Source organism: Oncorhynchus mykiss, chromosome 1 (assembly GCF_057628025.1).
Source record: "Oncorhynchus mykiss isolate SJ-2025 chromosome 1, ASM5762802v1, whole genome shotgun sequence".
Taxonomy (NCBI): Eukaryota; Metazoa; Chordata; class Actinopteri; order Salmoniformes; family Salmonidae; genus Oncorhynchus; species Oncorhynchus mykiss.
Window position 1 is genome coordinate 61,671,434 of NC_143022.1, and position 14,349 is coordinate 61,685,782.

The window sequence follows — 14,349 nt, forward strand, 5'->3', positions numbered from 1 at the left end:
TTTAAATCTTGTCTATAGGCTTAACTCTTATTATGTGTGAAATTAGTTGAGATATAGTTTCGATGGGCAGGCTGTGCAGGCATAATTTTTTCTCCCTGCTCATCAAGTTGGATAGAGTCAAGGATATGGTTTGCATTCAAGGCCTACTGCAACATTTAGCATGTTTTCATTTCCCTTAAAATACATTTGATTAGTAATAGAATTACAGTAAATAAAAGTCCCATAAAAGCCCATCTTTAAATGAAAATTGTGAAGGTGAATGATTATTGCCCATTCATCTATTTGTCATTCATTCAGTGAGGAGAGAGAGGGAGGCATTAGCGCCCGGCTGGGTACCAACGTCCTACCGCATATTGTCTTGGTGGGTTAAGTTAGCAATAGGTACCAACGTCCTACAGCATATTGTCTTGGTGGGTTAAGTTAGAAAAGTATTTTCACACCTATTCCTGTTTGTGATTCCAAAATTCTGATGTAAAATACAACCATTTAGGAAAAGTCAAGGAAGGAGTAGGACATAGTTTTTTTCTTTTGGCTTATTTAAAAAATTATAATTACAAAAATGAAGAATCAGTGGCCGTTGGCCTTTGACGGTTCTAGTATTAAATAAGGTACAAAAATATATAGATTTTTTTAAACGAGAACCAGTAGAGCTTTGTAACACACTGCAGTCTATGTAACACACTGCCGTTGTTAGAATCTTAATATCACACACAGAACTGGAGTAATAACCAGTTTTAAGAGGGCATGTCGTCATCTTGAACGGTTTTCCCGTTGCCTCTCATCCCAACAGTAAGGCCTACACTGCTCCCTCTTCCTACAGCTGAGAGTGCAGTGCTCAGTTGATAATCACCTGACAATTGCCTCGAAACTTAACTTAAACCATATCGAACTAATTTTCACACGTTACAGATTAAATAAATAAGTAAAGTATGATGGGAGAATGGGAGAGTTGAGTGCGGGGGGAGCGAAGAATGCATAATTATGTTATCACCAATTGTGAATGAAGACCAGGGCGAGTCAGGGTAGCCTAGTGGTTAGAATGACAAAGAATGACAAGTTGAAGAATGACAAGACACAGGGACAAAGAAAACCTGATACTATTAAGCACAACAAACAAAAAAGGTATGTAGTGCGTAAAGCAAGTGAAAGTTCTGAACATTTTGTCAACTGTTAGGACAAGGGATAACAGCTAAAGGAAATCCAACTGATACCATTGCATGATGAACACAAGCACGAGCTGACAATAATTGACTGACTGCTGTCATATCAACACTTATATTCATTATAATACCCTTATTGCTTTTGTGCAGTTTCACTATTTATCAAGGCCACTTGGCGCTTATGTTTATGATACTTTTCTTTTTATAATTTGACCGCTCGTCTTTTGACTGTGTGTCATAGTGGTTGGTGTATTTTTTTAAATATTAGGGTTATAAAAATAAGCTGTTACCATGTTAACACATGTGCTTTGTTTCATAGTTGTAACAAAAGGCACTCCATGACATTTTTTTTTTTCTTCATTTTTTAAAATCGAACACCTGAATTTTAGCATTGTGTTATTGCATTGATTTTGTTAAGCAAAATAAATGAGAATGCTATTGTGTAATTTGAAATAAAATACAAATCGTATTCTAATGTTTACCAATGCCTTCATAAAACCAGCTAAATTATTATTTTTTAGATAGTCCATTGAGGCCCAGCAGTTCTAGTGTTAACAAGGTTTTGTGAATCCAGACCTTGGCCTGTGTCCCATAATGTGCTTGCATTCACTACAGAATCAGGCTAATAATGACTAGGCATCTTTTAAAATGTGCATGCCCTTGTGTTCTTACATTGATTTGGAAAGATTTACTGTAACAGCAAAGAAAAGAGACTTCAAAAAGTACAAAATCTATTTGTTACAGATTTCAAATGACCATGGTTTTCTTTTCGGCAAAATCCTCTAGAGGGGAGAATCTGAAAAAAACTAAATTGGAGGAATGATTTCCCCCATTTTTTTTCCCTTTAGGGTACCCTTTATTCAGGTGCTCACCAGCCAAACAGTTGTGTTTGGCTAGCGGTGTATCTGTCCCGAACTTGTGATTGTTTTGAAAACGAATGGCCACTGGATTACTGCAAATACGCATGATTCTACCAGGTAGGCAAAGGCAACTTTGAAGCTACTTTTCAATTGCCTTTCTACCTACCCGAAAACTAAAAAGGCCATCATTAGCGTTGCTAACGGCTACACAACGAGGTAGACATATAGGCCCTAAGTGCACCGCAGGGCATGACATGCAGGTAAATTTGCCAGTGGCACACCGGGCCAGAGCCAACTGAAAGCTACTGGTCCAAATGAAAAAAAAAAACCGGCCTGGGACAAGATCTGACAGGAAAGCAAATGACGCGTGCATAATTTCAATATCTAGTGATTTTATATCTTTCATTTGCGAGCCGAACAAGAAGCCAATACAGGGTTCATACAGACATTGGCAAGTCAAACGCAAAGACTTAAGCACTTACATTTCTATTTCAAGGACCTACAGTTGAAGTCGGAAGTTCACAAACAAGTTTTAATGACGCCAACCTCAGTGTTTCAACCACTCAACAAATTTCTTGTTAAACTATAGTTTTGGCAAGTCGGTTAGGACATCAACTTTGTGCATGACAAGTCATTTTTCCAACAATTGTTTACAGATTATGTCACTTATAATTCACTGTATCACAATTCCAGTGGGTCAGAAGTTTACAAACACTAAGTTGACTGTGCCTTTAAACAGCTTGGAAAATTATGTCATGGCTTTAGAAGCTTCTGATAGGCTAATTGACATCGTTTGAGTCAATTGGAGGTGTACCTGTGGATGTATTTCAAGGCCTACCTTCAAAAACTCAGTGCCTCTTTGCTTGACATCATGGCAAAACCACCCCAAAAAAATAAAGACCTCAGAAAAAAAATTGTAGACCACAAGTCTACAAGTTCAAAACGCCTGAAGGTACCATGTTCATCTGTACAAACAAGAGTAAGCAAGTAAACACCATGGGACCACGCAGCCATTATACCGCTTAGGAAGGTCTGTCTCCTAGAGATGAATGTACTTTGGTGCGAAAAGTGCAAATCAATCCCAGAACAACAGCAAAGGACCCTGTGAAGATGGAGGAAACAGGTACTAAAGTAGCTATAACAACAGTAAAACGAGTCCTATTTCGACATAACCTGAAAGGCCGCTCAGCAAGGAAGAAGCCACTGCTCCAAAACCTCCATAAAAAGCCAGACTACGGTTTGCCACTGCACATGGGGACAAAGATCATACTTTTTAAAGAAATGTACTCTGGTCTGATGAAACAAAAATGGAACTGTTAGGCCATAATGACCATCGTTATGTTTGGAGGATAAAGGGGGAGGCTTGCAAGCCGAAGAACACCATCCTAACCGTGAAGCACGGGGGTGGCAGCATCATGTTGTGGGGGTAGTTTGCTGCAGGAGGGACTGGTGCACTTCACAAAAGATGGCATCATGAGGCAGGAAAATGATGTCCATATACTGAAGCAACATCAAGACTTTAGTCAGGAAGTTAACCTCTAGGTAGGCTAGCGTCCCACCTCAACAGCGAGTGAAAATGCAGGGCGCCAAATTCAAAACAGAAATACAATAATTAAAATTCCTCAGAGGTATTTTACACCATTTTAAAGATACAATTATTGTTAACCTCTTGAAGCTGGGGGGGTACTATTTTTATGTTTGGAAAAATAACGTTCCCAACGTAAACGGCCTATTTCTCAGGACCAGATGCTAGAATTTGCATATAATCGACAGATTAGGATAGACAACTCTAAAGTTTCCAAAACTGTCAAAATATTGTCTGGGAGTATAACAGAACTGATATTGCAGGCGAAACCCTGAGAAAGAAGCCACTTCCTGGTTTGATTTATTTTGAAAACTCCATGTTCCATAGCCTCCCATTGCTCCATTTAAAGGGATATCAACCAAATTCCTTTTCCTATCGCTTCCTCAAGGTGTCGGTCTTCAGACATTTTCAGGCTTTTATTTTGAAAAATGAGCCAGAACGATAACATCGCGTCAAGTGGTCACATGAGTTTTGCTCGGGCAACAGAGTTTAAATAGGTATTGCTTTTCTCTCCTACTGTGAAAGACATTTGCGGTTGACATATCGATTATATAATATTATAAAAAACGTTTGACATGTTTCTGTGGACATAATGGAAACTATTTGGAATTGTCTGCGCTGTCGTGACCGCTCTTTCCTGTGGATTTCTGAACATAACGCGCCAAACAAACTGAGGTATTTTGGATATAAAAATAATCTTTATGGAACAAAAGGAACATTTGTTGTGTAACTGGGAGTCTCGTGAGTGAAAACATCCGAAGATCAAAGGTACATTCTTTTTTTGATTGCTTTTCTGATTTTCGTGACAAAGCTACCTGATGCTAAGTGTACCTAATGTTTTGTCATGTGATCGATAAATTTACAAAACGCTTGGATTGCTTTCGCTGTAAAGCAGAATTTCAAAATCTGAGACAGGTGGATAAACAAAAGGCTAAACTGTGTTTTACAATATTGCACTTGTGATATCATGAATATGAATATTTTTTGTAATATTATTTGACTGTGGCGCTATGCTATTCACCGGTTGCTGATGCCAATTATCCCGCTTAAGGGATGGGTAGCGTAAAGAAGTTAATCCAACCATAGTGTCCAATTTCAAAAACGCTTTTCGGCGAAAGCAAAACATTTCATTATGTACGGTCAGCAACTAGTCACAGAAAGCATTCAGCCATTTTCCAACTAAAGAAAGGAGTCACAAAAAGCAGAAATATAGATCAAATTAAATCACTAACCTTTGATGATCTTCATCAGATGACACTCATAGGACTTCATGTTACATAATACATGTATGTTTTGTTCGGTAAAGTTTACATTGGCGCGTTACGTTCAGTAGTTCCAAAACATCCAGTGATTTTGCAGAGAGCCACATCAATTTACAGACATGCTCATAAAATGATGAAAATACAAGTAATATGCACGGAATTATAGATGCAACCGCTGTGTCAGACTTCTGAAGAACTTTACCGAAAAAGCAATAATCAAGCAGAAATAAAGTACGGCGCTCAGAGCCCATATCAAGCAAAACAGATATCCGCCATGTTGGAGTCAGATGTCAGAATAGCATTATAAATATTCACTTACCTTAGATGATCTTCATCAGAATGCACTCCGAGTAATCCCAGTTCCACAATAAATGTTTGTTAATCCACATTCATGACGAGCTTTCACTAGGAGCAGACGAAAAGTTTTTAAAAAAGTTTGTTACAGTTCGTAGCAACATGTCAAACGATGTTTAGAATCAATCTTTAAAAACCATCCTAACATAAATCTTCAATAATACTCCAACCGTACAATTCCTTTGTCTTCAAAAATGAAGTGAAACGTAGCTACCTTTCACGTGAGCGCGCGACTGAGGCTGTGGCACTCTGCCAGACCACTCACTCAGAGCTCTTATTTTATTTTATTTATCTTTATTTAACTAGGCAAGTCAGTTAACAAATTCTTCTTTTCAATGACGGCCTAGGAACAGTGGGTTAACTGCCTGTTCAGGGGCAGATTTGTACCAATGCTCTAACCACTAGGCTACCCTGCCGCCCCTTCTTTATAGTAGAACCCTCAAACCAGTTTCTAAACACTGTTGACATCTAGTGGAAGCCGTGGGAAGTGCAACATATCAAATACACAGTGGGATATTGGTTTGGGGCTGAGTTGAGAAACTACAAACCTCAGATTTCCCACTTCCTGGTTGGATTTCTTCAGGTTTTTGCCTGCCATATGAGTTCTGTTATACTCACAGACATCATTCAAACTGTTTTAGAGACTTCAGAGTGTTTTCTATTAATGATATGCATATTCTAGCTTTTATGGCTGAGTAGCAGGCAGCTTAGTTTGGGCACACTTTTTATCCAAAATTCCCAATACTGCCCCCTACCCCAAAGAAGTTAGTTGGGTCGCAAATGGGTCTTCCAAATGGAAAATGATCCCAAGCATACTTCCAAAGATGTGGCAAAATGGCTTAAGGACAACAAAGTCAAGGTATTGGACTGGCCATCACAAAGCCCTGACCTCACTCCCGGAGAAAATTTGTGGCAGAACTGAAAAAGTGTGTGCGAGCAAGGAGGCCAACAAACCTGACTCAGTTACACCAGCTCTGTCAGGAGGAATGGGTCAAAATTCACCCAACTTATTGTGGGAAGCTTGTGGAAGGTTCCCCGAAATGTTTGACCTAAGTTAAACAATTTAAAGGCAATGCTACCAAATACACTCAATTAGTATGTAAACTTCCTACTCACTGGGAATGTGATGAAAGAAATAAAAGCTGAAATAAATAATTCTCTACTATTATTCTGACATTTCAGTCTTAAAATAAAATAGTGATCCTGACTGACAGGGAATTTTTACTAGGATTAAATGTCAGGAATTGTGAAAAACTGAGTTTAAATGTAGTTGGCTAAGGTGTATGTAAACTTCCGACTTCAACCATACTTTCCCTCTGTCACATGACACGTCGCTAGACAATTTACCCCTTCTCTTTAGCAGATACACACACACACACACACACTTCTCAGTCACACACACAAAGAGGTACTCGAGGACAGAGCATGCAGCCTTGGTAAAGAAAATGACAGATCTATTCCTGTGGAAGACCGAGTCTCCCACTCCAGCAGTTAACACTTCATCAAATCTATAGCACTCTCCCTGCCCCCTCAGCCACACAAACACTTTTCATTAAGTAGCCTAGTAATACAAGCACAGGAAAACAGACTGATTTTCTCTCGTACCACCCACATACGATTTAATGTTTTCCAGTAGAAGAGGTCGTTTTGTTGCTGCGTCATCCCTCTGTGCTAGCCTCTAGCCTTGCAGCGGTGTTGGCATGTATATTTATGGCAGGGGCGTAGGCAGCAGAGAGAGCACTGGGGGTTTAACAACCTGTCCTTACCGTCACAACCTGATCATAAATTGCTATTGAAACAAAATTACTTGCTATGTCTTTACGTCACCTGCCATCCCATGGTTGGAGTTATTTATCCAATACAACCCAGTGTTCTTCAATGGAAGCTTCTCTAACATCAGATATGTACAGTGCGGTGTCCCTCAGGGCATGTTACACACTCTCCATATCAGCACCCAAAGCCAGTGAGCTCACTGAATAAGGAGATAGTTAGTCTCAAATATAATTGTATTGGTCATATACACATATTTAGCAGATGTTATTGCAAGTGTAACGAAATGCTTGTTATCCTAGCTCCAACAGTGCAGTAGTATCTAAAAACAATTCACAACAGTACACACAAATCTAAAAGTAAAAGAAAGCAATTAAGAAATATTTGATTGAGCAATGTCGGAGTGGCATTGACTAAAACACAGTAAAATAGAATACATATGAGATGAGTAAAGCAGTACGTAAACATTAAAGTGACTAGTGTTCCATTATTTAAAAGTGGCCAGTGATTCCATGTCTATGTATACAGGGCAGAATCCTCTAAGGTGCAGGGTTGCGTAACCAGGTGGAAGCCGGCTAGTGATGGCTATTGAACAGTGTGATGGGGTTGATAGCGGTTTTTCAGTCTCTCGGTCCCAGCTTCGATGCACCTGTACTGACCTCGCCTTCTGGATGGTAGCGAGGTTAACAGGCAGTGGCTCGGTGGTTCTTGTCCTTGATAATCTTTTAGGCCTTCCTGTGACATTGGGTGTTGTAGGTGTCCTGGAGGGCAGGTAGTTTGCCCCCGGTGATGTGTTGTGCAGACCACACCACTCTCTGGAGAGCCCTGCGGTTGTGGGTAGTACAGTTGCCGTACCAGGCAGTGATACAGCCTGACACAATGCACTCAATTTTGCACCTGTAAAAATTTGAGAGTGCTTTAGGTGACAAGCCAAATTTCTTCAGCCTCCTGAGGATGAAGAGGCGCTATTGCGCCTTCTTCACCACACTGTCTGTGTGGATGGATCATTCAGTTTGTCCGTGATGTGGACACTGAGGAACGTTGTTTTCCTGACACCACACGCCAAGGGCCCTCACCTCCTCCCTGTAGGCCGTCTCGTCATTGTGTTGTCTGCAAACTTGATTGAGTTGGAAGTGTGCATGACCACGCAGTCATGGGTAAACAGGGAGAACAGGAGGGGGCTGAGCATGCACCCTTGTAAGGCCCCAGTATTGAGGATCAGCGAAGGGGTGATGTTTCCTACCTTCACCACCTGGGGGCGGCCCATCGGGAAGTCCAGGACCCAATTGCACAGGATGTGGTTGAGTCCCAGGGCCTCAAGTTTAATGAGCTTGGATGGTACTACGGTGTTGAATGCTGAGCTGTCAACGAACAGCATTCTCACATAGGTATTCCTCTTGTCCAGATGGGATAGGGCAGTGTGCAGGAGATTGCATCGTCTGTGGACCTATTGGGGTAGTATGCCAAATGAAGTGGGTCTAGGGTGGAGGTGTATGGATCTTTGACTAGTCTCTCAAAGCACTTCACTTCATGACAGCGTGAGTGCTATAGGGCAATAGTAATTTAGTTCAGTTACCTTGGCCTTCTTGGGTACAGGTACAATGGTAGCCATCTTGAAGCATGTGGGCACTGGGATAGGGAGAGATTGAATATGTCTGTAAACACACCAGCCAGCTGGTCTGCGCATGCTCTGAGGACACTGCTTGGGATGCCGTATGGGCCGGCAGCCTTGTGAGGGTTAACACGTTTAAATGTCTTACTCACGACGGCCACAGAGAAGGAGAGCCGGCAGTCTTTGGTAGCAGGCTGCGTCAGTGACACTGTATTATCCTCAAAGTGTGCAACGGTGTTTAGTTTGTCTGGAAAAAGACTGTGTCCACCCTATTCCCTATAAAGTGCACTTCTTTTGACCAGAGCTATGGCCCCTGGTCAAAAGTAGTGCACTACATAGGGAATAGGATGCCATTTCAAATCAAATGTTATTTGTCACATGCTTCACAAACAACAGGTGTAAACTAACAACGCCATATTTACTTAATGGGCCCTTCCCAACAATGCAGAGCGGAAGAAAATATGAAAATAATAGTACAAGGAATAAATACACAACAAGTAACAAATTGGCTATATCCACAGAGTACCATTAGTACCATCTCTGCCGCCCACACATACACATAATTGTAAGGTCTCTCGGTCGAGCAGTGAATTTCAAAACAGATTCGACCAAAGACCAGGGAGGTTTTCCAGTGCCTTGCAAAGGGCACCTATTACTAGATGGTAAAAATAAATAAGTAGACATTGAATATCCGTTTGAGCATGGTGAAGTTAATAATTCAACTTTGGATGGTACACCCAGTCACTACGAAGATACAGGCGTCCTTCCTAACTCAAGTTACCAGAGAGGAAGGACTATAACACTTAAGAGTTTAATGGCTGTGATAGGATAAAACTGAGGATGGAACAACAACATTGTAGTTACTCCACAATAGTTACAGAATTGAGAGGGAAAAGGATGAAAGCCTGTACAGAATACAAATATTCCAAAACATGCATCCTGTTTGCAACAAGGCACTAAAGTAATACTGTAAAAAATGTGGCAAAGCAATTAACACTTTGTATTAAAGACAAAAAGTTATGTTCGGGGCAAAAGCAAACCACCACATTACTAAGTTCCACTCTCCATATTTTCAAGCATAGTAGTGGCTTCATCATGTTTGGGGTATGCATGCTTGTAATCGTTAAGGACTGAGGAGTTTTTCAGGACAAAAAAAATATATATCAAATCGAGCTAAGCACAGGCAAAATCCTAGTTCAGTCTGCATTTCACCAGACAGACACTGGGAGATTCAGTCACCTTTCAGCGGGGCAATAACCTAAAACCCAAATCTACACGAGTTGAAAATATATGGCAAGACCTGAAAATGGAAGTCTAGCAATGATCAAAAAACAATTTGAGGTTGAAGAACTTTGGGGGAAGAAAAATAAATAAATAAATAGGGCAAATGTAGCAACATCCAGGTGTGGAAAGCTCTTAGAGGCTTACCTAGAAAATCAAATTAGCCCAAATGTCTAAAAACATGTTTTCACTGTCATTATGGGGTATTGTGTATAGATGGGTGAGAAATATATTTAATACATTTTGATATGTAGGGGGTAGACATTTTGGACATACCCAGAGAGAAAGGACCGTCAGAAGCTGAATTATGAGCAGTTATACATAGCGCTTCCCTCACCTGATCAGTATTTATATGTATTAATTCACTCAATGTTGTTCATTCATTACCATTTATCACTGTGGTGTGTCTCAGGATATCCTGCAATTGAACTGTGGGGAACTGAAGGGAGAGCTTGTGATAAATTGGCTTACAGCAGAATCGTCGGCTCCATTCATAAGAATCAGGACAGAAAACGACTATATTCATAGGTGACTGCTCCCACCTGCTGTCCATATGGTGAACTTAATTTATTCATTATTTCTAGATAAATCATCTTTCATGAAAAGAACAGGGAGCAGAGGTTGTGCATCCTTACACCTACGCAACCTAGATGAGAGCTAGATCCTGGAGGGGTGAAGATGTAGCCTAACATACACAATATTCTTTCACATTGTAAGCAAGCAAATGATCCAGCTGACATGAGATTCCAGCTTATTTAACCAATCAAAGAAGATCATTCTCCACTGAAGGGTAACACAATTAACTCGCTTATGTCTAGCCCTCTTGATTTCCTGCCTTTAGACTTACCCGGTTTGGGGGTTGTTTCTGGTCCTCTCCCGTCTGGAATAGACACTGGGTCTTTTCTAGCGGTTTCAAACTCGGCTGGTGTGGTGTCTCCCTCCTCAGTCAGAATGGCTGTGACCACAGGACTCGCCACCTCAGAGTGACAGACTTTAACAGGGCCGTGCAGTCCTCCCTCCTCACACAGCGAGTCCATGGGCTCCCCTGAACAGCACAAAGCCAGTCAGTTAGTACTGATACACAATCAGTAGGTATTAATAATGTACTACAATGAGGTCTGAATGTAAAAAGTTAGCCTGGCTAAACCAGACAGAACACTCAGCATTTTCACTTGTTCTGAGTGTTCAGTCTGGTTTAACCAGGCTAATACAGAGTAGGAATGGGCATTTGAAATAATTTCACTGTTCAAATAGTCCAGTTAAATGATGTTAGAGTAAAGAATAATGCGAGAATCTTTGTCATTTCTAAACCATTGCTTTCATTATGATTTCAATTACGAAAACAAGTGCAATTTTAAATACAGTGCCTTCAGAAAACCTTCACATCCCTTGACTTTTTCCACATTTTGTTGTGTTCCAAAGTGGGACTAAAATGGATGATCTTTTTTTTGACAATGATCTACACAAAAATATTCTAATGTCAAAGTAAAGAATGTAACATTTGAAGGGAAAAAAATGAAAATGCCATATCTTGATTAAATAGGATAAGCATACCTTTTAAGCCCCCATACCCATTAAGCCCACTTCCATCTTTAGATTCAAATAAAACAAATAAACCTTTTCTGCGGTTAAATATTTCAAACAATTAATCTGGTTATGTAGACAAGTATTTACTCTAAGCCAATCAGATGTTTAATTAAAGTTAGACAGCTGTGGAACATTTTTAAATGCATTTTCTTATTTTACTGTTATATTGTTACATAAATGTCAAATTTACAAAAAAATAGCATCCCGTAAGTGTAACCTTTTAGGGATATGGGGCAGCATTTTCACTTTCCGTGCCCATAGTGAACTGCCTCCTACTCTGTCGCAGATGCTAATATATGCATATTATTATTGAATAGAAAACACTCTGAAGTTTTTAAAACTGTTTGAATGTCTGAGTATACCAGAAGTCATAGGGCAGGCAAATTTCCAAACAGGAAGTGGAAATTCTGGGGCTGGTTGATTTTCAACTCATCGCCTATTCACATCCAAATAAGATATGGATCTGTTCGCACTGCCTACGCCTTCCACTAGATGTCAACAGTCAGTAGAACGTGGAATGAAGCCCTTAGTGTGATGTGGGACCGGATGGCAGCTATTTGAGTCATTGGTCTGGCAGAATGCCAGTTCCTGGTTACGCACAGTAGTCATTATATCGCCTTGCGTTCCATTACTCTGTAGACAAAAACAAATGCTCCGGTTGGAACGTTATTGGATATATATGATAATAACATCCTGAAGATTGAGTTTATTCGACCTGGAATATAACTTTTTGAAGTTTTCTTCCGAGTTCGCCTGGACCAGCGCCAGCTTTTGGACATGTGAACTAAACGTGCTAGCAAAATAAGCTAATTGGACACTAGTAATGGACATTATGGAACAAAACAACAATTTATTGCGGAACTAGGATTCCTTGCACTGCATTCTGATGAAAGATCAAATGTAAAGGAATATTTATGATGTAATTTCGTATTTCTGTTGACTCCAACATGGCGGAAAAATATATTTTCTTCTGAGCGCCGTCTCAGATTATTGCATGGTATGCTTTTTTCGTAACAATTATATATATTTTTTTTTGCAATCTGACACAGCGGTTGCATTAACAACCAGTGTATCTTTAATTATATGTAAAACATGTATCTTTCGTCAAAGTTTATGATGAGTATTTCTGTTATATGACGTGGCTCTCTGTAATTACTCTGGATATTTTGGAGGCAATTCTGAACATGGCGCCAATGTAAACCGAGATTTGTGGATATAACTATGCATATTATTGAACAAAACATAAATGCACTGTGTAACATGTCATATGAGTGTCATCTGATGAAGATTATCAAAGGTTAGTGATTCATTTTATCTCTAATTCTGCTTTTGTTACTCTATCTTTGGCTGGGGAAAATGGGTGTGTGTTTTTTTGGATTTGGTGGTGATCTAACAAATATACACGATGGGTAGATGAACAATTATGTTTATCTTTCATTTGCTGCATTGGACTTGTTAATGTGTGAAAAATAAATATTTCAAAAAAATATTTCTGAATTTCCCACGCTGCCTTTTCAGCGGAATGTTGGGGGGGGGGGGGGGGGGGGGGGGTGGAGGTTCCGTTAGCGGAACCTGTGTGAAAGGGTGAAAGGGTACAGCAGCACAAATATCACTAACTACACAGAATTGGAATAAACAAATATTGTTCAATACTAACTTTGCATAATATTGTAGTCTATTGCGTATATTATACACAAAATATTTTGTATTTTTCCTCATAAATCACTCTTGTTCCAATTAAGCCCAGTATGCTCCTATTAAGCCTGGTTTGCATTGAAACATGTGGATAGTGTTGATATCCCTGATATTCAATTAACATACTTTTTTTGGTTCAGATTTAAGTTAATTAAAATAAATTACAGTTATGCATATTATGCATCTAGCCATGGTGTCTTTACCAAGATTAGAAACCTCTGAACTCTCTAAGACGTTTTGAGTGGACAGGTAGGCATCGATGCAGAGAGAATAATGGATCAGGGTTGAGGGATAGAAGACCAAGTGGTGGACAGAAATGCAAACAAATGAGGGACAACAAGATTACTATTGAGTGACCACTTATGCACTTTGTCATTGTTGTTATGGCTGGGCAATAAATGAGAAAAAAAGAAAAAAAAAGTCAAACTTTTATGGGCGATTCACAACACCAAGAAAAAAAATGCCATCTAAATAATAGTTGCACAATTAAAATGTCAAATACACTGCATTTCAAACAGTCAGCAATAATCTAATGAATTCAGGATGGGTTAATGGCGCCGACAGACAGGGCAGCCGTGCTTCTAGCGCCTAAGCAACTTCGCAGTATTTAGTTTGTGTTACTTCTTACATTAACAGCCAAGAAAAAGTATTATTACATTCAACCGGAAATAACTTTTAGATATCAGAGCAGTCGTAACTCACCAGCATTCCCAACCAGGAATATGACTTTCCTGAATTGGATCCTTTGTTCGTACCCCTCAGGGCAATTCAACTGATTCAAGAGGCTGTTCACAAAATACCGCTGGCGGAGAAGAGGTATTCGGAGAGGAGGAAAGCACACCACCCGCCGCTTCCAAGTACATTACTCGCAAACGTTCAGTCTCTGGATAATACAGTTGACGAGCTCTGGCCGATGATCTCCTTCCAGAGAGAATTCCGGGATTGTAACGTTGTAACGGAAACACGGCTCTCTCGGGATATCTGAGTCCGAACAGCCAGTTGGGTTCTCAGTTCAGGGCGGGGGCTCCCAAAGTCCTACCAGAACATTGACTGTAGAACTCACTCCGAGAAAATATTGGACCACTGCTACTCAACTTTTCGAAATGCCTACGAGGCCCAAATTACCCTCACTTCGGCAAACCTGATCACGAGTCCATTTTGCGCCTCCCTTTAGGCAGAAACT

At 40.1% G+C, this 14,349-nt stretch overlaps 1 protein-coding gene across 4 annotated transcripts in view; it reads right to left on the reverse strand.

The window, feature by feature from the left end:
- The window catches only part of ate1 (arginyltransferase 1), a 186,290-nt gene that overhangs the window by 155,210 nt on the left and 16,731 nt on the right, over positions 1-14,349 (reverse strand). For all 4 annotated transcript variants that reach the window (XM_036980814.2, XM_036980807.2, XM_036980801.2 and 1 more), the window contains exon 5: positions 10,732-10,929. In XM_036980814.2, the coding sequence (XP_036836709.1) occupies positions 10,732-10,929 (198 nt within the window). The remainder of the gene's footprint in view (positions 1-10,731; positions 10,930-14,349) is intronic.